Source organism: Heteronotia binoei, chromosome 1 (genome assembly GCF_032191835.1).
Source record: "Heteronotia binoei isolate CCM8104 ecotype False Entrance Well chromosome 1, APGP_CSIRO_Hbin_v1, whole genome shotgun sequence".
NCBI classification, from domain to species: domain Eukaryota; kingdom Metazoa; phylum Chordata; class Lepidosauria; order Squamata; family Gekkonidae; genus Heteronotia; species Heteronotia binoei.
Genome location: NC_083223.1, coordinates 234,535,986 through 234,560,522, shown reverse-complemented (window position 1 = coordinate 234,560,522; position 24,537 = coordinate 234,535,986). Strand labels below are relative to the sequence as shown.

Here is a 24,537-nt window from a genome sequence, read left to right as displayed (position 1 = left end):
TGAGGTCAGTCGGGAAAAATCTGATGACCATCCCCGGGCCGAAGGAGATTAAACATCAGAGCACCAGAGTACGGGCATTCTCGAGTGCGGCTCCTACTCTGTGGAACCGACTCCCCGAGGAGGTGCGGGCCCTGCGGAACCTTGAGCAGTTCCGCAGGGCCTGCAAGACCGTCCTTTTTAAACTGGCACATCCGGACTGTTAGGAAGATCAAGAATTAAGGAGCCGCCAATGCGGTCTGAAGGTTCACACAGCAGAATAATTATATCATTGAACTGGTTTTTAATGTTAGTAGTTTCATTGTTGATGTTTTATATTGTTGGATTTAAATGTTTTTATAATATCACTGTATGTTTTGTAATATGCTGTTAGCCGCCCTGAGCCCGCTAAGGTGGGGAGGGCGGGATAGAAATAAAATTTATTATTATTATTATTAGCAACAATCCACATATGCAAGAAGCAGAGGAAACTAGATTGCACTTGCTTTTTCTAACCTATGCTAGCATCAATCTTGTTGTAAAGGCAGCAAGAGGCCTCTGGACAGCCCTGCACCACACAAAGTGAGACAGGTATCTCCCCCAGTGCCCCTGCCCTGGCACCTGATGGGCTGGTCCTGTACAACCTGTGGCCCACCAGATTATATACACTCCCCAAGTCATGTTTCCTGGTTGCCGGTTGATTAAAAGTTCCCTTTGCAGTCCCAGACAGCCAGCAAAATCAAAGGCTTTGTTGAGTTCCCATACAGACTGGTGGTCTCCATGTAGTTTGGTGGCCACAAATGATGCTGATTTGTATAGCAGACATTGTAACTCTCCCCATAAGGGTCCTGTTGGAAATAGAAGCTGTAATGGAGGACAAAAAATATGAAAAAAAGAAAAACCCAGCCACACATCTTTGCCAAAAACGGACCAGCCATAAAAATTCACTTGACATGACATTAATAAGTGGCTTTGCTCAAATACGAACACATAACAAGAGCTCTGTTGGATCAGATCTGTGGCAGCTTGGGGGGGGGGATAATCACACATAAGCAAGGAAGCTTGCTAACATACCTGTTTTCCCCCTGGTAGCTTACTAAATAACAGCAGTGGCTTATGAGGCAGGGCACAGAGAATCCCTCAGTGTGCATTGCTGAGAAGAAGGGGAGGCCTTACCAAAAGGTGACTGTGGAGCTGCCAGGAACAAATATTTCAGTACCATGCAAGTACCCAACTTATGAGCAGGCATCAGCAAATGATATCACCCTTAACTCACAATTGATTCCATTACCCACTCCGAAGCTGCACACCTACACAGTCCTGTAGCCCTCAGATCCATCATGACCTCCCTTCACTTGACAGAAATGGCACCCCCTTCCTCTTTAGCCAGTGTGCAGTAGTAAAAATGGGGGTATGTCCTATGTGAGCACCAGCCACTTTTGCCTCAAAATATTTTTTATTTGGTTGTTTAGCATCCCTACCATCCATTACATTTTTATCTCTTAAAAAGGGATGCTTGGGAACTGGAAGTTGTGTTAGGATACAAAGCAATGCTGACTAGTGCATTATTTGAAGACAGTGGCTCAGTGGCAAAGTATCTGCTTGGCATGCAGAGGGTCCCAGGTTCAATCCCCAGTAACTCCAAATGAAAGGATCAGGTAGGAGGTGATGTGAAAGACCTTTGCCTGAGATCCTGGAGAGCAGCTGCTAGTCTGAGTAGACAGTATTGAATTCATTATAAGGTAATTACAAGATAATGCATGGGATGGAGAAAGTAGAGAAAGAAGTACTTTTCTCCCTTTCTCACAATACAAGAACTCATGGGCATTCGATGAAATTGCTGAGCAGACAGCTTAAAACAGATAAAAGGAAGTACTTCTTCACCCAAAGGGTGATTAACATGTGGAATTCACTGCCACAGGAGGTGGTGGCGGCCACAAGCATAGCCACCTTCAAGAGGGGTTTAGATAAAAATATGGAGCAGAGGTCCATCAGTGGCTATTAGCCACAGTGTGTGTGTATATATAAAAAAAAATTTACCACTGTGTGACACAGAGTGTTGGACTGGATGGGCCATTGGCCTGATCCAACATGGCTTCTCTTATGTTCTTATGTAGCTTCATATGTTCAAGACATGTTTTATGTGTTCAAAGATCTTTCCATTTCTAAGAGAGGATTATTATTCAAACACTTTGTAATAACAGGGCACTTGGTTTAGAAATTGTTTCCTAGAACTTGTATCTTAGAAAGGTTTTGTTTTGAATGACATCCACTTTGTAACTCCCAGTTAATGCTGTCATTTCAGCTCACTTCATCAGAGACGGCTTTTTAAAGGCGGAAATAATGCATCTGTTTGCAGAACCTTGGCTAGTGAAATCATTTTGTCCAAGACAGTGACAGCTTGCCTTATGTTTCCACATTTAATATGCAAGGCACAGAGTATGCAAGGTAAAACCTAACTAAAGTCTTTTCCAAAAGCCATGTCAGACAATCCTTGAGATTGTCAAAGATTTTGTGAAATCCACAATCTGCCTCAGAAATAATATGTAAGGTGCAGTCTAAAGCAGTCTTCAAACAAACTAACAGGCTGGGCAATTAAAACATAAGATGTATGCCACAGCAAACATATTAACTGGGCTCAGACAAAAGATTTTATGTACTGTTCTCCAGGCATTTAAAGCCTTTAAGGTTAAAAAAATATTTATGGATTAGCCACAGCAAAATGCTGGTGGTGTCAGGTTTCAATAGCAGATATAATGCACATATTCTGGGAGAGTCCAGTAATAACTAACTTTTGGGACCAGTTCCAAACTGTGATCAGAGATATGACAGGTTACATAATATTAAGAGACCCAAAAGTGGTATTGTTAAACTCTCTTAAAAATTTTGTGGGAACGGATGATATAGAACTGGTCACAGCTCTACGTAACAGCTGCAAGGTATATTGCTGCAACATCATCATCATCATCATCATCATAATAATAATAATAATAATAATTTTTATTTCTATCCCGCCCTCCCCACCTCAGCAGGCTCAGAGCGGCTAACAACATTTTATAAAAACATACAGTGGTTAAAAGCCTTTAAATTTAACAATATAAAACAGTAAACACTAACTTAACAACATTAAAACAATCTAGTAAGTACAATTATTCAGCGGTATAGGTCTTCAAACCGCATTGGCAGATCCTTAATTGCCGATCTTCTTAGCAGTCCAGGTGTGCAAGCTTAAAAAGGGCGGTCTTGCAGGCCCTGCGGAACTGATCGAGGTTCCGCAGGGCCCGCACCTCCTCGGGGAGTCGGTTCCATAGGGTAGGGGCCGCGATTGAGAATGCCCATACCCTAGTATTCTGATATTTAGTCTCCTTCGGCCCAGGGATGGTCATTAGATTTTTCCCAACTGACCTCAGTGCTCTCTGGGGTTCATACGGGGAAAGACGGTCCCTCAGGTCTGTAACCTCGCCCTTGATGATATGGTATCACCAAGAAAGAACAATCAAAATGACAGATTTGTGAAGACCTGGCTACTACTGGTTATAGAATATGAAATTTCTAGAAAATGTGCAGCCTTATGTATTATTTTCTCTTATATAAAATAATTTTAAAAGCCTCTATGTTATGTTGAATTAGAAACAGAGGTGCACCCCTCTCTCAAAGAACCTATCCCATCATTGAGGCTACTGGACATTCACAATTTGGAATTCCAGTAACAAACTGCCTCGGTATTCCATTTTAGTAACTGGTTGCTAATGGATTTTTTTCTGTCATTTCAGACAGACTTGTTTTAGTAACCAGCTGCTAGTGGAATTTATTTACCTATTCATACAAATTTGCTTGCATCAGGTTACTAAAGCATGGTTGAGCACTTTTGATGGAAACTGCTTTCTTCTGTTTCCTACCTCTTCATCGCGCTTCTGAATCGCTGTGGTGTGCTGTTTAAAATGTCCATAGCATTTCCTACAATGCTGCTCCCCCACCACCACCTTGACTCAATGGAATCAAGGCATCTCAAAGTCAATGGCATCACTATAGCACTGAAATGCTATATTGGTTTAGTGTTATAGTGCTCAATGTAGAATGTTAAAAAAAAAAAACCTCAGAGGAAGATCATATGGCAAAAAAGGGCAGGGAGGAACCCTTATTTAAAATGACCATAGCATTTCAGAGATGGCTCACTGACAGAAGGATATTTGGTGTATGAAACTTCATCCCTCAAAATTGGGCCAACAACAAATAACATCTGGTTTAGAATGGAAATGTGAAAACCTTCAGCACACTCGCAAAAATGACCAGCATTTAGGCCCTCAATAATTGGATTTTAAAGCTGATTTCAGCAATCTACAAGCTAAAGAACTGTGGAGCTTTCCTGAATTCCCCTCCCTCCAACATTCCTTTCTAACCCAATGCTGTAAAGCCCACATGAATTGAGGGGGAAGAATAGCTCTCATCTTCCTTTCCTCTTAGTGAAGCTCTCCTGGTTCAGCCCTTTCCCCAAACTGACATTCTACAGTTTAATCATGGAATCACATAAGAACATAAAAGAAGCCATGTTAGATCAGGCCAATGGCCCATCCAGTCCAACACTCTGTGTCACACAGTGGCCAAAAAAATTATACACACACACACACTGTGGCTAATAGCCACTGATGGACCTCTGCTCCATATTTTTATGTAACCCCCTCTTGAAAGTGGCTATGCTTTTGGCTGCCACCACCTCCTGTGGCAGTGAATTCCACATGTTAATCACCCTTTGGGTGAAGAAGTACTTCCTTTTATCCGTTTTAACCTGTCTGCTCAGCAATTTCATCGAATGCCCACGAGTTCTTGTATTTTGAGAAAGGGAGAAAAGTACTTCTTTCTCTACTTTCTCCATCCCATGCATAATCTTGTAAACCTCTATCACGTCACCCCGCAGTCAACGTTTCTCCAAGCTAAAGAGCCCCAAGCGTTTCAACCTTTCTTCATAGGGAAAGTGTTCCAGCCCTTTAAACATTCTAGTTGCCCTTCTCTGGACTTTCTCCAATGCTATAATATCCTTTTTGAGGTGCGGCGACCAGAACTGCACACAGTACTCCAAATGAGACCACACCATCGATTTATACAGGGGCATTATGATACTGGCTGATTTGTTTTCAATTCCCTTCCTAATAATTCCCAGCATGGCGTTGGCCTTTTTTATTGCAAACGCACACTGTCTTGACATTTTCAGTGAGTTATCTACCACGACCCCAAGATCTCTCTCTTGGTCAGTCTCTGCCAGTTCACACCCCATCAACTTGTATTTGTAGCTGGGATTCTTGGCCCCAATGTGCATTACTTTGCACTTGGCCACATTGAACCGCATCTGCTATGTTGACGCCCACTCACCCAGCCTCAACAGCTCCCTTTGGAGTTCCTCACAATCCTCTCTGGTTCTCACCACCCTGAACAAAAAAACCCACCCTGAACATAAAAAAAACAGCTCTATGAGTTTATGATTCTATTATTCTAGTGAAGAAAATCAGTTTGGGGACAGGGCTGAACCAGGATTAAAGGTCTAGTGAGGAATTGGCCAGAGCAATATTTTCCTCTTTCTCACAGCTATCAGTTCATGTGTGTCCCACAACCACTGGAGTCAACATCCCTGAAGCTGGAAATTACTGCTGGGGGAGGGGAATGCAGAACAGATGTATTAGTCCCTTTGATTTGTGGATTTCCAAATCCAACTGTTTGTCTATAGTCTTTATCCAAATATGACATACAACAATAGACAGAGGAAGGTAGGAAAATACAATGTATCCTGCTTCCAACTTCATGTAGATTCTGCATATTCATCCCAGTTGGCCATTAATTCAAATGGCTGATATAACAATTGAGATATTTTGTAACAGTCTTTTTCCAATCCCATACTAACCACATATTGATAAGCACAAAAAATACTGCCCACTGACAACAATTCTACATTCCAATCCAAGAGCTTGATCAAATATTGTGAAGTTCTTTAGCAGCTGGTCCCTTGCTGACTTCACCCACTTTAGTTTCAAAGCCAATCCATATATCATGACACCACATTGTTGCATGCCCTGAGTTAACTGTAGCCCCAGTACACTGCTTATACCATGTCCTACTACAACCCTGTCCTGAATGGTCTAGGCTAGCCTGATCTCATCGGGTTTCAGAAGCTAAGCATGGTCAGTCCTGATTAGTCTTTGGATGGAAGACCACCAAGGAATTCTATGATTGCTATGCAGAGACAGGCAATGGCAAACCACTTCTGTTTGTCATACCTTGAAAAATAATATGAGATCACCATAAGTTGGCTGTGACATAATGGCACTTTACACATGACAACCTGAAGACACACAATGTAGCAAAGTTGGTGAAACTAAGCAGATACTGTGACTGCCTGGTTGGGAGAAGTTACACAGAAGGGATGTATTTCATTATTCTTATTGTGCTCATTTTGCATAGCTCTGTGTGCAGATGTATTTATGAACAGTTAAGTGGAACAGTTGCTTCCCTAGACCATAAAAATAGGTCACTAACAGGATTTAAAAAAAAAAAAAAACCTCTTTAGTACATACAATCCCAGCATCAAAAATCTTACTTTATGCTTCCCTTTTCATTTCCCTTTGCATTTTCTCCTTATCTTGTTACAAATGCATTACCTTCTTTTGATATTACAAAAATGAGGCATGTTTCACCCAGAACTCAAACTCAGTTAACTTGGAAGTATGTTACACTGTGTTTAACAGAAATTACTTCCAAACTAAATGGGTTTATTATTCTAACCTTCATTTTTCCAATAACTCCAACATCAGGCAGGACTAATGTTCCCTCTAAACTATGGAGTCTTGTGAGCAGAAATTCTACTTTGTGAGCTACCAGCATTAAAGTTGTGAGCTACTGCATAAATTAGTTTGCTCTGGGGCCATTTTTCCTGAGCTAAGACAAAATGTGTGAGTGAGAGGCTAAAAAACTGTGAGCTAGCTCACGATAGCTCAGCTTAGAGGGAACACTGGGGCAGGACCCAAGTATGAAATGTAGTTGAATACAGGCAAAAGTTTTACATGCAGGTCTTTACAACAGGATTGGAGAGCATGCTTTCCAAGTACTGTCATCCTGTTTGACACAGACTGAATTGGTACTCAATGAGCCTTTACAAATAACTTCAATTTTTGTTAATTTAATCATTTAGAGAGGCCATGGCTCAGTGGTAGAGCAACTGCTGGCATACAGAAGATCCCAGGTTTAATCCCCAGCATTTCTGTTGAAAAAAATCAGGAAGTAAATGATGTGGAAGACCTCTACCTACAACCCTTAAGAATCACTGCTAGTATGAGTAGACAATACTGACTTTAATGGTCCAGTTGTCTGATTCAATATAAAGACTTGGTGAGAGATGTAAAAGTGATTGCACCGCTTGGGAGCAGTGACCATAACGTTATTGATTTCACCATTTGTATAAATAGGGAGTTGCCCCAAAAGACCGGCACAACCACGTTTAACTTTAAAAGGGGTAAATTCTCTGAGATGAGGAGGCATGTGAAGAGGAAACTGAAAGGAAAAGTAAATATGGTCAAAACCCTTGGGGAAGCTTGGAGGCTATTTAAAACTACAGTCCTAGAAGCTCAGATAAAATATACAAAGTTAGGAAAGGCACAAACAGGTATAATAAAAGGCCTGCATGGTTAACAAACAAAGTAATGGAAGCTGTAAAAGGTAAGAAGGACTCCTTCAAGCATTGGAAAACCAGTCCAAGTGAAATTAATAAAAGGGAACACAGGCTGTGGTAAATCAAATGCAAGACTGTGATCAGGCAGGCAAAAAGGGATTATGAGGAGCATATTGCAAAAAACATAAAGACCAACAATAAAAATTTCTTTAAATATATTAGAAGCAGGAAAACAGCCAGGGAGGCAGTGGGGCCCTTGGATGACAAAGGGGTCAAAAGGTTACTGAAGGAGGATAGAGAAATGGCTGAGAAGCTGAATGCATTTTTTGCCTCCGTCTTCACTGTGGAAGATGAGAACTTTTTGCCCGCCCCAGAACCACTAATTTTGGAAGGGGTGTTGAAAGACCTGAGTCAGATTGAGGTGACAAAAGAGGAGGTCCTACAACTGATAGACGAATTAAAAACTAATAAGTCACCAGGTCCGGATGGAATACATCCAAGAGTTCTGAAAGCACTCAAAGTTGAACTTGTGGATCTTCTGAAAAAATCTGTAATCTTTCATTGAAATCTGCCTCTGTTCCTGAGGAGTGGAAGGTAGCAAATGTCACCCCCATCTTTAAAAAGGGTTCCAGAGAAGATCCGGGAAATTACAGGCCAGTCAGTCTGACTTCAATACCGGGAAAGTTGGTAGAAACCATTATCAAGGACAGAATGACTAGGCACATTGATGAACACGGGTTATTGAGGAAGACTCAACATGGGTTCTGTAAGGGAAGATCTTGCCTCACTAAGCTGTTACATTTCTTTGAGGGGGTGAACAAACATGTGGACAAAGGAGACCCGATAGATGTTGTTTACCTTGACTTCCAGAAAGCTTTTGTTAAAGTTCCTCATCAAAGACTCCTTAGAAAGCTCGAGAGTCACGGAGTAAAAGGACAGGTCGTCTTCTAGATCAAAAACTGGCTGATTAATAGGAAGCAGAGAGTGAGTATAAATGGGCAGTCTTCGCAGTGGAGGACGGTAAGCAGTGGGGTGCCGCTGTATAAATCGATGGTGCGGTCTCATTTGGAATACTGTGTACAATTCTGGTCACTGCACATCAAAAAGGATATTATAGCATTGAAAAAAGTCCAGAAAAGGGCAACTAGAATGATTAAAGGTTTGGAACACTTTCCCTATGAAGAAAGGTTAAAACGCTTGGGGCTCTTTAGCTTGGAGAAACGTCAACTGCGGGGTGACATGATAGAGGTTTACAAGATTATGCATGGGATGGAGAAAGTAGAGAAAGAAATACTTTTCTCCCTTTCTCACAATACAAGAACTTGTGGGCATTCGATGAAATTGCTGAGCAGTCAGGTTAAAATGGATAAAAGGAAGTACTTCTTCACCCAAAAGGTGATTAACATGTGGAATTCACTGCCACAGGAGGTGGTGGTGGCTACAAGCATAGCCAGCTTCAAGAGGGGATTGAATAAAAATATGGAGCAGAGGTCCATCAGTGGCTATTAGCCACAGTATGTGTGTGTGTGGATAGATAGATAGATAGATAGATAGATAGATAGATAGATAGATAGATAGATAGATAGATAGATAGATAGATAGATAGATAGATAGATATAGATTTTTTTTTTTTGCCACTGTGTAACACGGCCTGATCCAACATGGCTTCTCTTATGTTCTTATATGACCATATTTTGGTTCTGCTCCCTTTGTTTTCATCTTCCAAGGGATTTGTATCCAGCAAAAAAGAGAAATAAAACCTTCTGGTTACTTTTAAAGCTTTCCCAGGTGTTCTCCCTCTTTGCCCTTATTTCCCACCATATACCTGTTCTCTATTTTTTCAAATCTACAGCTGCCAAAGTCTGTTAAAAGATTATACCCATTCTCCCTGCTAATTCCATCCTCACAACAGCTCTATCTTTTTTTTCAAATTCCTGCATTTTCCATGAAGCCTTCTGGTTTTCATCTCCATCTAAAGGCCAAACACATAGTTTTAGAAAACTTTGATAGTCTTCTTTGATGTATTAGTTTAGTTGCAAAACACATCCATGGAGAAGCTTGGTATGAACTGAGGTGGCATTACTGTGGAAGGAGATGTTCATTTATCTCCCCCTGCAGTATTTGTTCAATTGAAAAAGTCTCATCCAAATAGGGAAAACAGACAAGTACCCATATATGAAGTGCCAGTGTGGTGTAGTGAATTATAGTTCTGGACAAGGATCTGGAACACCGAATTCTGAACTCCACCATGATGACTTGTTTAGTGTCACTTCGACTAACTTGCCTCACAAGGGAAGGGATGGTGGCTCAGTGGTAGAGCATCTGCTTGGTAAGCAGAAGGTCCCAGGTTCAATCCCTGGCATCTCCAACTAAAAAGGGTCCAGGCAAATAGGCGTGAAAAACCTCAAATGGTATTGCTGCGTCACTTTCCCCTTTAGTGCAAAGTTCCAGAAACACAATAAAGCTACAGGAATGCTATGAAAGTGTGTACACTGGAAATGACTGACTCTATTAGAAAAGGCCCTACTGACAATTATTATTGGGTAAATAGTTTATAGATTACAAACTAATATATTCAGAAGTGAATTTTGGGTCACAGAACGCACAATGGTGTCAGAGGGGCAACATTACATACCTTGCTGATTTCCTGAGGATCTATTAACACAATTAAATCTGATGACCATTATTTAGTGAGGATTTCCCTCTGCCAGATGTGCATGTATTTAAAAAGCCTTAAGTACAGTGAAAATGCAACAGTGGCACAGCTGAAACACATTATTCTGAAAGCCTCTGGAGTGTCCAAAATTACTTGCACGCATGTGCACGTTATATAGTAAATATTCTGTTCAACTTTCTACACATTACAATTGTTGGCTTAGTCAATTAAAATGGATTATTTTGTAAAGGAACTGGTAATTTTAAACAATTTCATATTGTATAGTTCTTTCAGAATGCTGAAGAATTAATGAAAGGTGGAGTATAGCCTGGACTTAGACCAGGGAAAGGACACACGCAGGAACCCCCAAGACCCCTGCCCTGGTGCACTGTGAAAGACCTCTTCTTTCAATATAATTGTAAATCTAAAGACATAAAACATGAATATAACATAGAAAAGTTTGCAAATATGCAAGTTATCATGCATGTTCATCAGAGATAACTCCCTACTGATTGCACTTTTGGTAGCAAACCAGAATTTGTTGTTGTGAGGGTGTGCAAAATAGCCCTTAGGAAAATGCCATCATCTATATTCCACTGAATCTGCCATCTTTGCATCTGTATCCCTTCTGAATCATTCATTATGGCATGAAGTACAGAAATGCCAGCAGACAAACCACCAGAGATCTGCATTTCAGAACCAAGACAAAATAGTGAGCCAACATTCTAACACAGCTGAGAAAGGATTAAAAGGCATCACTGCTGACAACAGGAAGTGCTCCAGTGGCATGAAATTAACTAACTGAGCCAGCAGCAACATCTCAAAATGCCTGCAGGACTCTTTCTAATCCACAAGGCTAGAATATACCCATAACAAGCCAATGGGGCACATTATACCCCCCTCCAAGTACTGAAAGGGGCATTACAAAAACCATGATCTGCACCCTAAGTCTGATATTTGACCAGATACAAAATTAGGATAAAACAAATAAATGTATCTGATAAAAGGACTCTTGGTTTTTGAAAGCTCATACCCTCAAAAATCTCATTGTTCTTTAACGTGCTACTGAACTTGAACCTAACTGTTTTACTGCAGATCAACACATCTATCCTCTGAAACAAATATATGTGTACACCATGGATAATGCTGAACCTATCACACAACCTTCAACTCTGCAATTATTTTGTCTCCAGTCATAAGAACAACAGTTGGCCTGGAGAATTCTAAACAATGGGTGGCACTGAGCAGGTACCGTTAGAAAGATTAAATAAATCTTCCTGCCTCGAGAGTTCCAAGGACAAACAATTCCATGCATACCCTTGTTTGTGTTATTACTTGGACTTTGTACAAAACCACAAAGCTTTTTTTTAGGTAGATGAACTTTGAATGGTGCAGTCTGTGCTAAGGATCATGCTGTACAGAAACTCATTGCAGAATTGTGTTTTTTTTCTGGCAGCACAGAAAGAAATTAAGTTAAATGTAAAACAAGTGGAAAACTGAGGGATATCTAAACAAGCCAGAATGGAAGCTCACAGTGGTTTCATGTTACATATACATTCATGTGTATCTTTGGTCGGTGGAGTTCAAAGACTGGCTACTATTTATGTGATCCTTCAGATGAAAAAAGGGAAGTTCAGAGGCCCCGATTTCATCAAGTGGTGTCAGCTCTCCTTCAGTCTCTGGTTCACCTCTTGAACATAACAAGTTAGAGGTTACAGTGAGACAAGAGAGTTACCCCAAGGTAACCTGTCCACTGACATAAACACAGCTAAAGAATTCAGAGTAGTTTACACCTCAGTTTTCACGAACTTCATTTTCTGGCAGCAGTTATTACTCCATTCAGCTGCAAAGACATTTTCATTGAAATCTGAAAATTAACATGTCATTATAAAGGTAGCAAAGGTTTGGTTTCTTTCTTTCTTAGACAAAATCATCCAGCGAGCTTCATGGGGATTTTAAAATTCTTCCTGGTCCAGATCCAACACCCTATCCACCATACCATTTGGGTGCCAAGGCATGATCACATTGAACCCTTTGTTCAGAAATGTCCATTCTAAAGTATGGATGCTATCCTTGCAACCTCTCTTGGACCCAGCACTCCAGACAAAAATGACTACCAAAACCCATAAGCTAACAGAAAAATCATACAACTTCTTCTCCAAAGCGGCAATCAGTTCCATAATTCCACCATCCTTCTCAAACACTATGAACTAGCCTGCAATCAGCTACTTCTGTTCCCAATTTTTTCTAAAATGTAAGGCACCTTGGTGGCAGCAAAGGAAGAGCAGACATGCAGAATTTGAGGATCATGCCACTCCCAAATTTCTTCTCCACCTGATTCCCACAAAGAGCAGCAAAGCAATAAGCATTTCTGGCTGTAGGACGCACAGCTGCTCTCTTGTTGGAAGTCCCAATACTAGAGAATAGAGTAAGAGATACCAAGAACCTGTACCTGATGGAGGCACCGATTCAGTTATCTTCCTCCCTTTAGTTAAGACTGCAGCATCTTTGATCCTGGAGGCAGGCAATCTGGTTAGGAAAAAAAACTGAATTGGAATGTTATGCATTGACATTGCATATGGTTTTTAAGGACTTATGTATAATCAGAGAGTAAGGATGAAAGTCAGTTGACATATTGTTAACTAACCCATCAACTGACTGTATGTTGTTTGTCGGAACTCAAAATACTGTCAAATATTCCATGAATTTAGCCATGCCCTTCTGCAAGTGGCAGCCTTTCTTTAACAGATCTGGTAGATCTGTTAACAATAGCAGAACTGAAGGCTCCATGTACCTTGCAGCAAACAAGATCTCACAAACACACTGACCCTTCATTTAAGAGCAGGCACACACACACACACCCCTTCCCTGCAGCTCTGCCTCACCCCAGAAAACTTGTACTGCACTTTCTCTTATGACATCATATGGCCTAGCTTCTCCTACTGCCAAAAGCTATAACCATGGTATTTTCTGAACAGAAACAGGACAAAGGCTTGAAGAAAACACCCACACTAGTCATCTGAGAAGAATATCACTTGTGCTCAGAAATCACAAACAGTGTTTGCTGTGAGAAGGACTCAGTGTGATCTGGCATGATGCTCTAAAAAGCTTCTAAGAAACAGTGAACTCTGGAACCCTCAAGAAGGCAGTCATTTGTGTAACAAGTGTAATTATCTCTGTTTATTACTGTTCAAATACCTTACTGCATCAAATTCTTTACTCTTATTTGACAATGTTTGACCAGTCAGTTGATAGAGTTTGTTTGCTTCATGGTCATATGTCAACCTTAGTCATTCATGCAGTTCACATAACCTAAAAAGTCCCACCTCCACAAAAGCCCCAAAAATCTCATAAAATAAATCAGCAAGATGATCACTGCTGACCATATAGCCTTCTGTACGCTCCCAGCCTTACACCCTCCCACCCATAATATTAGAACATCCATCTTCAAACACACTGTTGCAGGCCAACTTTCCTAATCCCGATCATAGCTCTCTGCAAGACATGAGAGTTAAATACAGCATATCCCAGGAAGATGTCAAGAGTACAGATGATTCTAACTGACTCTAGAAAAAGAACTAAATCATATTGGCTGACACCCAACACACACAAATACACAGAGATAATTTTCCTTTGGAAGAAAGTGCCCATCCACCTATATCTATATCATATACAAATGCACACTGCCTGAAGTGCAAGCCACTGTCACCACTATAAGACTGTAAAAGCCAGAACATGAGTAAAGATCTGCCCAATGCTATTGGTCTCGCTTTGTAGACCACCTACAGAAAAGCTGGTGTTTCAATATGACACACTCTCCATAGAGACTTCCAAGTAACCATTCAAATAACACCACCTGGTCAATGTTTATTTCGAGTCTACTAATTGAACATAAATACCTCTCTCTGTTGTCATAATAAAGAGGAGATCATATTTGGATATGGTGCATGGAGAACTAAATTCTGTAATTAAAGCAAAGCTGTAATTAAAGCAAAGCTTCCTAGCTCTAAAACCAATAAGTAAAATCAATCCAGCAATGAAAGCCAGGCATGCATCACTTTATTACCAATTGCTAGAGAGATCTATGCTTTGAAATGCCTATGCACAATGAAATAGCAAAACAACCATCTGCACAGCATGTTCTTACAGTAGGAAGGGGAGAAGCACTGCCAGTACTTTTATTTATTTATTTCTCGCATTTATATCCCGCCCTCCCCGCCAAAGCAGGCTCAGGGCAGCTAACAACAGTCAAACCCAGACAATAAAACAATAGCAAAATTAAAATTAACAATAATCATTGACGATCAAACAATTTTAAAAAGTTAAAACAATTTAAAATGATCTAAAACAATTTTGGTGCTAGTGTTGGTACTACTAAATTCAGCGATGTTGGGCATCTACTTATACTGTAATTTAACTAAAGGCAAATCAAAATAGAGCCATTTTACAAGCCTTTTGGAATTGGGCAAGGTCCTGCAAGGGCCTTACATCTTCTGGGAGTTGGTTTCACCAGTGGGGGGCTGCAATTGAGAAGGCTTTTTCTCTGATATCCTTCAGTCTCGCCTCCCTCAGCCCAGGGATTGACAGTAAATTCTGCTATCTGGATCTGAATACCCTCTGGGGAACATGTGGGGAGAGACAGTCCCTAAGGTAGACAGGTCCTCAGCCATATAGGGCTTTAAAGGTAATAACCAGCACCTTGTAGCGAATCTGGAATACTATTGGCAGCCAGTGCAGTTCCCACAGCCTTGGCTGTATGTGCTCCCGTATAGAGAGATCCAATAACAGCCTGACTGCTATGTACTGCACCAACTGCAGTTTCCGGATGCGAGACAAGGGCAGCCCCATGTAGAGGGTATTACAGTAGTCTAGTCTTGAGGTGACCGTTGCATGGATCACAGTTGCTAGGTCGCTGCGCTCCAGGAAGGGGACCAACTGTCATACCCACCTAAGGTGAAAAAAGGTGGATTTCTCAGTGGCTGCTATCTGGGCCTCCATTGCCAATGTGGGCTCCAGTAGCACCCCCAAGCTTCTGACTTTTGGCACCGATATCAGTGGTGCCCCATCAAAAGCGGGTAGAGGGATTTCCCTTCCCAGACCATAGCAACTCAGGCAAAGGACCTCTGTCTTCATTGGATTCAGCTTCAGACGACTCAGCCTGAGCCACCCTGCCACGGCTTGCAGCGCCAGGACTAAATTTTCTGCGGCAGAGGCCAGCTGGCCATCCATCAGCAGATAGAGCTGGGTGTCATCAGCGTACTGATGGCAATCCAGCCCAAATCTCCAGACAATCTGGGCAAGGGGGCGCATATAGATATTGAACAACATCGGGGAGAGCACCGCCCCCTGAGGCACCCCACAATTAAACGGATATCTCTGGGACGATTGTCCCCCCATTGCCACCCTTTGTCCCCAACCGAGAAGAAAAGAGGACAGCCATTGCAGAGCCAACCCCTGAATCCCTGCGTCGGCAAGGCAGTGGACCAGCAACTGATTGTCGATCGTGTCGAACGCCACCGACAGGTCCAACAGCATCAGCACTGCCAACCCGCCTCAATCCAGATGCCGCTGAAGATCATCTACCAGGGCGACCAGCACTGTCTCCGCCCCTTTCACGACAAATGTACTATACTGACCATTTAGTTCAACTGTATAGGTAGCCCATACAACAACCATCCATGACAAGCAGTGATTCCAGTTTCCAAGTCACATTAGGTAGACAAATACAGCCAGTCATGTATTTTTAAGCCAGACCTTTTGTTCAGTTTTCAGTACCTTCAGTTCATCTTCATGCTAAGAATGTCCATATACAAAAAGAATAAAGGCTAAAAGAACAGTCTTGACAAAGTTGCATGTATCACAAGTTCCTGGATGTACATGATTCTACGCACATGGAGAGCATGCTTAGGAGAAGAGTAGACTAGGCTCCTTCTCCCCATCATCTAGTTTTCTATGCATGCAGCCTTTCCTGCGGACTGAAGCACTACAACCCAGTCAGTGCCTAACAACCAACACTTCAGGCTCTCTAAAACCCTGCTCCCTGTATGTAGAATGCACTAAATAAACTTTATTTTTTTAAAAAACCCTGCTCTAAATTTCTCCACTCTCTTCTTTCTTCCTTTTAATTCTCCTTTTCCGCAGTGGATCATATTAAACTGTTGGTTCACTCTGTTCTAAACAAATGATGGGCAATCCAGTATCTAGTAACACAGTTTTCTTTTATTTTTAGGCTTTAATGATAAAGTTGGATACCAAGTCACTGAATGCCTAATGGTCCTCAGAAGCTCTATTACTGTGTGCAATAATCTTCACTTTTAGCATAACAAATAAAAAGAGATTCATGTTTATGCTTCTGCAAAAAAAAAAGAGAGAGAACCTCACATTTGTTTCCACAAAACAATTTTTTACTACGAATGCTTCATAACACCTCGTAGCATTTTTATCATTATTTAAAACTTCTAAGATCTACAGTGAAGGTCAAAACTGTAATCTTTTAACTGGTTATTTATTTTAATTTTACTTTGTAGAAATCATAATTATAATTGTTGTGAACTGCCCTGGGACTGGTTTCAGGAAGGACAGTCAAAAATTCAATTCAATTCAATAAATAAATGAAACCCATCCTTGCCCCACAACCACCTTGAAATAAATCTTCCCCCATCCCATGAATATCCACTGAACAATTAAAAAAAATCAAAAGGGTTTTGCAAACATGCAATAAGGACACTCAAAAACAACCCAACAAAACTATCAACTTCTCCACTCTGTAGCCAGTCCCCACTCCCTAAAGGAAAAAAACAATGCCTTAGAGAAGAAGAGGAACAGAGAAAGTGGGCCTGTGGGACCAATTCCTCTAGTAGTTATAAATCCCATCTTCCCCACTTGTCACTTCTTGCCAACAGATTGGAAGCTGCATTTTTCTCTGCCTCCAATTGTTTAAAAAAATCCTACAAAGCCCATAATAATTTGCAAGAAACAAGGAGAGGGTCCAAAAAACCTATGCCTAAGAACCTCACCCCCTCTGAGAGTCTCCTCCCTTCCCAAAGGTATGGCGTTTTACTTCAAACTGGAAGGGGAGAACAGCAAAAAAAAAGATAAATAGTAGAGTATATAAGTCTCAATTTGAATTGGTTCCAGATTTTTAGGGGCCTAGGCGCTAACTCAAGATGGAATGAGGCTTTTTTAATGTTCTGGGAGTTTGTATTATGAATTCATCCACGCACCTTGACCTTCAACAACATTGTTATATCAACTTTCTGTTAACCTTACAACAGCCTTGCAGGGTAGATCAGTACTATTGTTCCCATGTTGCAGACAAGAAGCTCAGAGAATCTCTTTGCATAACACTACTTAGCTTAATAACAGATAAAAGGCTCCAAGAAGTGCCTTCCTGACTTGTAGCCATTATTCCACACCAGATATGGGCCGGCAGGTAGCCTATTTATGGATCAGCCTTAACCAGCAAAACCTTGCGTTAAAGACATCCCATTCAAGGGGATTGTAATAAATAGTGTTGCCAAATTTTACAGGCCTATTCCTGTCCTTTTAAAAAGCAGCTGGTAATATGAAAAAAAACCTAAACAGATATATCTAGGGTTGCCAGTCCCCTGCAGGGGTTCCCTTAGTTTGGGGAGCTCCCTGCCCCCAAAAATTGATGCTGCTGTGCAACATCCCCAACACAATGACATCACCCACAAGTGACACCATCACGTAGGGGATGTTGCTTGGCAATGCTCTGGTTTGAGGGGGAAACTCTATGGTTTGAAGCCAGTTTTGCCATGGACTTTTGCCCCAAAACCAGAGCATCATCGGACAACAGCCCCAACATGATGTCACTTCCAAATGACATCATTACATCAGGGACATCCCAGAACACACACCCACACCCAAATCCTCCTGCCAAAGCAACGTGGAGACCTAAAAAATCACCACAGAGTTCATTTTAAGTGCCAAGCTGGTAATAAAAGTACAAGAGCAAGAACCAATAAAGTAAGTTAGCAAGATACACATCTTTTCTTCTTTTGGGAAAACCCTGCTCTGAAACATTTCCACTTCAGGAAAGCAGTCTGAAGATAACAACTGACAGCCTATGTGCCAAGGAAAGATGGAAGGAAGCCTTTTGATTAATGTGCCTTATAAATCCTAAAGGAACAAGAGGTTAAGCAAGCAGTAGTTACAAAAAATTATATTAATGTAGTTATGCATTAAAATCAGCATTGCTCAGTCAGGCTTTCTAATCACTGCTATATTTCCAGGAAAACCTTGCCAACCTCATGCTTTGTACTTCATTAACTGTACTAAGCAGGAAGTCAGGTTATTTTGAAAGGGGTTCATTATATTAAGACCCAACCAGACAAAATCTTAACTTCAATCGGGGGGGGGGGGGGGAGGGCAAATTCACCATTCAGGATTGCCACCAAGTTGACAGACCAAGGTGCTATGCCTTTATTAGACACCTCACAGGCAGTAATCAACAGGCAGTAATCATCATTAAACTTCTGCAACTGCAAAAGTTTTCACCTGCCGTTTATACATGTTATACAGCTACTGAAAGCTGTTGAAAGGCCTTGGCCTCTATGATGTTTGTTGGCCCTCCAGTGCATTTGGCTGGTCACAGGATGCTAAATTAAACTGACCACTGATATGACATATGTAAAACAAGGAAGTTCAACCCACCGTGATGTAACTGTTTTAGTGCAAGAATGTCTGGTTAGCTGACATATATTACAACTGGAAGCTGAATTGCTTGTATGTAAGATTATTATTAACAATAACAACATGACATCAAGTAGCAACTGACTTACAGCAACCCCTCATTGGATTTCCAAGGCAAGAGATAAGAACAGGTGATATGCTATTGCCTTCCCCTTCACAGCAACCCTGGTCTTCCTTGGAAGTCTCCCAGTCTATTTGACCCTGACAGCTTCTGAGATCTGACAAGCTCAGGAAAGTCTGGGCTATTCAAGCATATTGTTTTGCAGAGAAAGGAAGAAGGTATTTTCATCCACCAATCTTGGTACCCAGCTCTGCAAAACACCCTACAGACTATAAATTGCAGAAAGTCACAGAACAACCAGCACATTCCACAGAACAACCAGCACAGTCAACAACCATCTTCCTTATCTTTAAACCCCTTCCAACCCTCCCAGCAATTAACACAGAACAATGGTCACATTCAACAGCCAGTTTCCTTATCACTACCCTTCCAGGAAGCCCCACCAAACAATGGGCACATCCACAAACCAATTGCCCTTTCATCACACCCCCTCCAGCCTACAAATAGCAGCTCTCCAGCAGCCCTGGCCCCATTCAATGCACAGCAGCCAAGAAGGTCTGAGTGCCTGCTCCGGCTGCAACGCCACTGAGGATGTTCTCTGCAGCTGAGAACGAAACGTTTGGAAGGAAAACTTTCTCCAGTAGAACACGGCACTTGATCCCGAAAGACTCTACAAACCCTAATGATGTTACCAGCCGTGAAAACCTGAAATCTTTGATAAAAGCTCACTTTGTTTGACAATATTTACCACCCCAAAGGCAAGAGCTGTCAGGCTGCTCAGATACACAAACTTCATGAAGCCAACCATCTCAGTAAGAATGGACTCTTAGGGCCAAACTAGACAGTACAGTGTCCTCATACTGGTCACAAGGAAGCCAACACATCTAGATTGACCCTTACACTTTTTGGGAAACACAATTCCATCTTTGCTTTGATCCCTTTGAATTTATGTGCAAAGAATTCCACATCATATCTGTTCTTGAACTGCATGTAGATCAGTACCCATGGAGATGTGTACTGTTTGCCCAGCCTCAAAAGTTCAGACTTAAGGCTCCAAATCCTACTGAAGAGTATCTCAGTGCAGATGTGAGTTCACTTACATTCAAGTGACTGGTGCTGTCAGCAAACAATTGTTTCAAAAATCTATTTGCTGTAAACCATTGGTTCTTAAACTTGTTGCACAGAGGATGATTACCATATTTACCCCAACAGATGACCCTGAATGTAAAATGCCCCCCACCCAGCATGTCTTACACATGAAGTTTTTTCTACTGCACATACCTGGATGTGAATGTAAGACAACTGCTTTTTTTTTCTTGATGCACAACTTGAAAAAGAAATAATCTTTCTTCTAGATAAATAAAATATTGTAAAACTTGCTTTCCCACCTTTTCATATCTTTCAGCTGCCAAGTGAGAAGATGCTTGAAAAATTTCCTAATAAGATTCAATTAATACTTTTCAGCTCTGCAGTTGTGAACCAAGGAATACAGTCAGGGACATACAATGTAGTTACTAGTTTAGTCCTCTCCTTTCTTTTCCATCAGGAGAGAACTGTGCTGATGGAAAAAATCTGCAACCATATTGACAGATCACAAGATCCAACCCTCCACTTGTTAAATATTGCTTTTTCCTCATGCTGATAGTCTCCACCAGCAGTGTAAATGAGGTAGTCCAGGCACAGATTTACCATCTCAGTGAGAACTAAATTTCTGCTTAATTTGGAATCAAGCAGAGCTCTTTCCAATAGTCTATAGCCCAAAAGAAACAAGGGTAACTCACAGGGACTAACTTTATGCTCTTGTTTTGTCCCATGCCAAGTAAGAGCCACTGCCATTGTGCATATTGTCCACCTTCAACATGGCCAACTAACTATTTTTAAAGAAACAACTCTGCCTTCATTGGCTGCTTTACCCCAGCAGACAAAAGCAGTCCTACTCCTGTGAAAACCAGCCTCATATTCTTACAACAACCCTAGACATCAGACTGGATTTTGGGGGGCTGAGCTACATCTCTCCAAAGCAAGTGCCCCCAGGTGGTTTGTTAGTTTGGAAGGTGATAGAATGCCCCCCCATGGGCTACAGATGCCAAACCAGCAACAAGCTCTTCAGTAGGCTCTCCTCTACTTGCTCTAAAAATTGGAAGAGAATTGGATTTTGGGGAAACAAGCTACAGCCCTCCAAAGCAAGTGCCCCCCAACACAGTGCACAGCTGCCCTCATGCATTCTTACAGCCAAAGCAGAAGACTCCAGGTTGTTTGTAGATTGGCTTCCTGGGGGGAAGGAGTTACTAGGGTACAAAAAAAGTGCAAATGGGGCAGGGAGTAGAACTATAGCGATCCCCCTGAATTCATATAACTTATACATTAAAACAAAATAAAACCACTATTAGACCACCTATAATGGTAATAGCCACAGACTAGACAGCAAAATTTACACATCCCCATGGTTTTGAAGCATGGATCCTCCTGGATCCCCAAGGTTTTTGCATGGGATCACCCCAACATTGCCATCGAATCACATATTGTGTCCATGGCCACAGCTTGCAGCACAGAAATCAGGAATCCATGGCTTTGTGGCACCAAAGTACTGAAAAAACATGGTTTTGATTCACAAAGCCATGGACCGCTGATTTCTGTGCTGCAAACTGTGGCCATGGACACAACATGAGATTCTCTGGTGATGTTTGGGGGACCCATGCAAAAACCCTGAAGATCCATGAGGATCTGTGCTTCAAAACCATGTTTTTTCATTACTGTGGTGCCACTAAGCCATGAACCCCTGATTTCTGTGCTGCAAACTGTAGTCACGGACATGACATGAGATTTGCTGGTGATGCTGCGATGACCCCATGGAAAAACCCTTGAGGATCCATGCTTCAATGCACTACAAGCTGTGGTCATGGACACAACATGACATTTGATGGTAATGTTGAAAATACTTCACCCAAAAATTGATTAACACATGGAATTCACTGCCACAGGAGGTGGTGGCAGCTACATACACAGACGGCTTCAAGAGGGAATTGGATAAAGATACAGAGCAAAGGTCCATCAGTGGCTATTAGCCACAAGGTATATGGAACTCTCTGTCTGGGGCAAGTGATACTCTGTATTCTTGGTGCTTGTGTTAGCCAAATTGCCTCTGAAATCGATGATCAGGCATGGGTCCATTATTGTGAGATCCGCTGGTCAGTTCTTGCTATCCCATTCCCTCCTGATCGTTGCTGTTGAGAGGGGGGCACAACAGTGGGAAGGCTTCTAGGTACCAGAGATACAAACTTTATAAAGGGCCACAGGCAAACCCAATTAACTATCTTGTTTTTACTCAAAATACAAGCATGATTTGATCATTAACACTCTTAAATTATTTCCTTAAAGTATCTTCCTGATGCTTACCCTCCCACTTCCACCACCCATTACTCATTAGTACTAGGACAGTATACAGGGACATAATGCACAGCCTCTTTCATCTGGCAATAAAGGTAATGACCAGTTGCTTGCAGGCAAGATAAGAGCCCTGGATGTGACAGTTCTGGTCCACAAGCCATATGTTTGACACCTCTGCTCTAGAAATTTCCCCTAATCCTTTTATGAGGGGAAAGAACGATAAATATAGGACCTATTCACACAATGTATGCTTTAAAACCTCATGATGCATGCCTCCTTATACATATTGTAATGTGAACAGAATCAATAACTCATATAGTATATGAATTGCCCCATAGTCTTTCAACTTAACCTACTACAGAAGGCATCATTTTAAAACTTCTTTAATCAAGGATGAGAATTACAAATTGTAGTCTATATCTATATGCTGCTATGCCAGTTCTCATGACAGTGAGGACACTACAAAGGAAATAAACATGGAAGAGATTATGCTGATTCCAAAGGCTTTTTTGTTTTGTTTTTGCACTTCTGAGAAGCAGATTTGTTCCAGGCCAGGAGCCTCAAAGCATCTTACTTTTTATTAACATTATTACAGAAAAACACACAGGGCGCTTTCCCAATTTGATCGCTACTATCCTAAGTATTAAAATGCCGCACTCCCTATTTGCCTGCAATATTCTCATGATTTATTTGGTGCTTTCCGAACTGAATAGAACAAGGTTAACCAGTAGGTTTGTATGCCAAGAAGCAGATGGCAATAGTAGGGCCATACTGCACGGGCAAAATTTTCTGGCTGTAAAACCAACTGTAAAGTCCATCCATTCAGGGACTTAGGGCAGAATAAACTAGCAATTTAAGGAGGAAAAACCAGACTAAAATGGGAAATACAGTGTATAGGTCCCAATGGATAGTTTGGGGACATAGAATACGGCCTCCTTATGAAAGCTAGCCACTAGAAGGCCTGAATAGTCTATGTACTGTGCCTCTTGGATATCCTCTGTAAACTCACTTGAGTTCCATGGTGGAAGGAAGGCAAGGCATGAATGCAATCAACTACGTGGACTAAATTATTTAGGGGCAAAACTACATATTACATTTTCTCCTGGTCTTCTTGCAACTGATGCAAGTTCCAGGTGCATGTGGGCCTCATTCACACTGGGAATGTGGTGCACAACTGAGAGCCAGTTTGGCGTAGTGATTAAGAGTGATGGACTCTAATCTGGAGAACCGGGTTTGATTCCTCACTCCTCCACAAGAAGCCAGCTGGGTAGCCTTGGTTCAGTCATAGTTGTCTCAGAGTTGTTCTCTCAAAAGCAGTTCTCTCAGAGTTCTCTCAGCCCCACTTACCTCACAGGTTGTCTATTATAGGGAGAAGAGAAGGAGATTGTAAGCCACTCAGAGACTCCAAGTGAAGGGCAGGGTATAAATCCAATCTCTTATTACTATTCTTCACAAGAAGGAGCTTCCCTGCACTGTTTCCTTGAACAGAAATGGTCCTAGGGGCACTATTTGCTCAGCTCGGAAAATCTAGGTGCTACAAGCCATGGCTGGATGGCTTAGGCTGAGTAGATTGAAGCTCAATCCAGCGAAGACAGAGGTCCTTTGTTTGAGTTGTGGCAGTCGAGGAAGGGAAATTTGACGGTGCACCACTGGCAATGGCGCACAAGGTCAAGAGCTTGGGGGTGCTACTGAAGCCTGCCTTGACAATGGAGGCCCAGATAGCAGCCACTGCTAAATCCGCATTTTTCCATCTTAGGCGGATAAGGCAGTTGGTCCCCTTCCTGGAGCGCAGCAACCTGGCAACAATGATCCATGCAACAGTCTCACCTCGAGGCTGGACTACTGTAATGCCCTCTACATGGGGCTGCCCTTGTGACGAACCCGGAAGTTGCAGCTAGTGTAGAACACAGCTGCCTGGCTGTTATTGGGGCTCCCACGGTGGGAGCACATTCAGCTGGGACTGCGGGAACTGCACTGGCTGCCAATAGTATACCGGATTCGTTATTACCTTTAAAGCCCTATATGGCCTAGGACCTGCATACCCTGGGGACCTTCTCTCACCACATGTTCCCCAGAGAGTACTCAGAT

General features: G+C 41.8%; 1 protein-coding gene across 6 annotated transcripts in view; it reads right to left on the bottom strand.

Annotated features, from left to right (window-relative positions):
* The window catches only part of CCDC85A (coiled-coil domain containing 85A), a 214,211-nt gene that overhangs the window by 168,510 nt on the left and 21,164 nt on the right, over positions 1-24,537 (bottom strand). Inside the window, exon 3 of one of the 6 annotated variants that reach the window (XM_060249496.1) lies at positions 12,739-12,815. The exons of the other annotated variants lie outside the window; for them this stretch is intronic. Coding sequence (XP_060105479.1) covers positions 12,778-12,815 — 38 coding nt within the window. The 3' untranslated portion in view covers positions 12,739-12,777. The remainder of the gene's footprint in view (positions 1-12,738; positions 12,816-24,537) is intronic. 6 annotated transcript variants of the gene reach the window in all.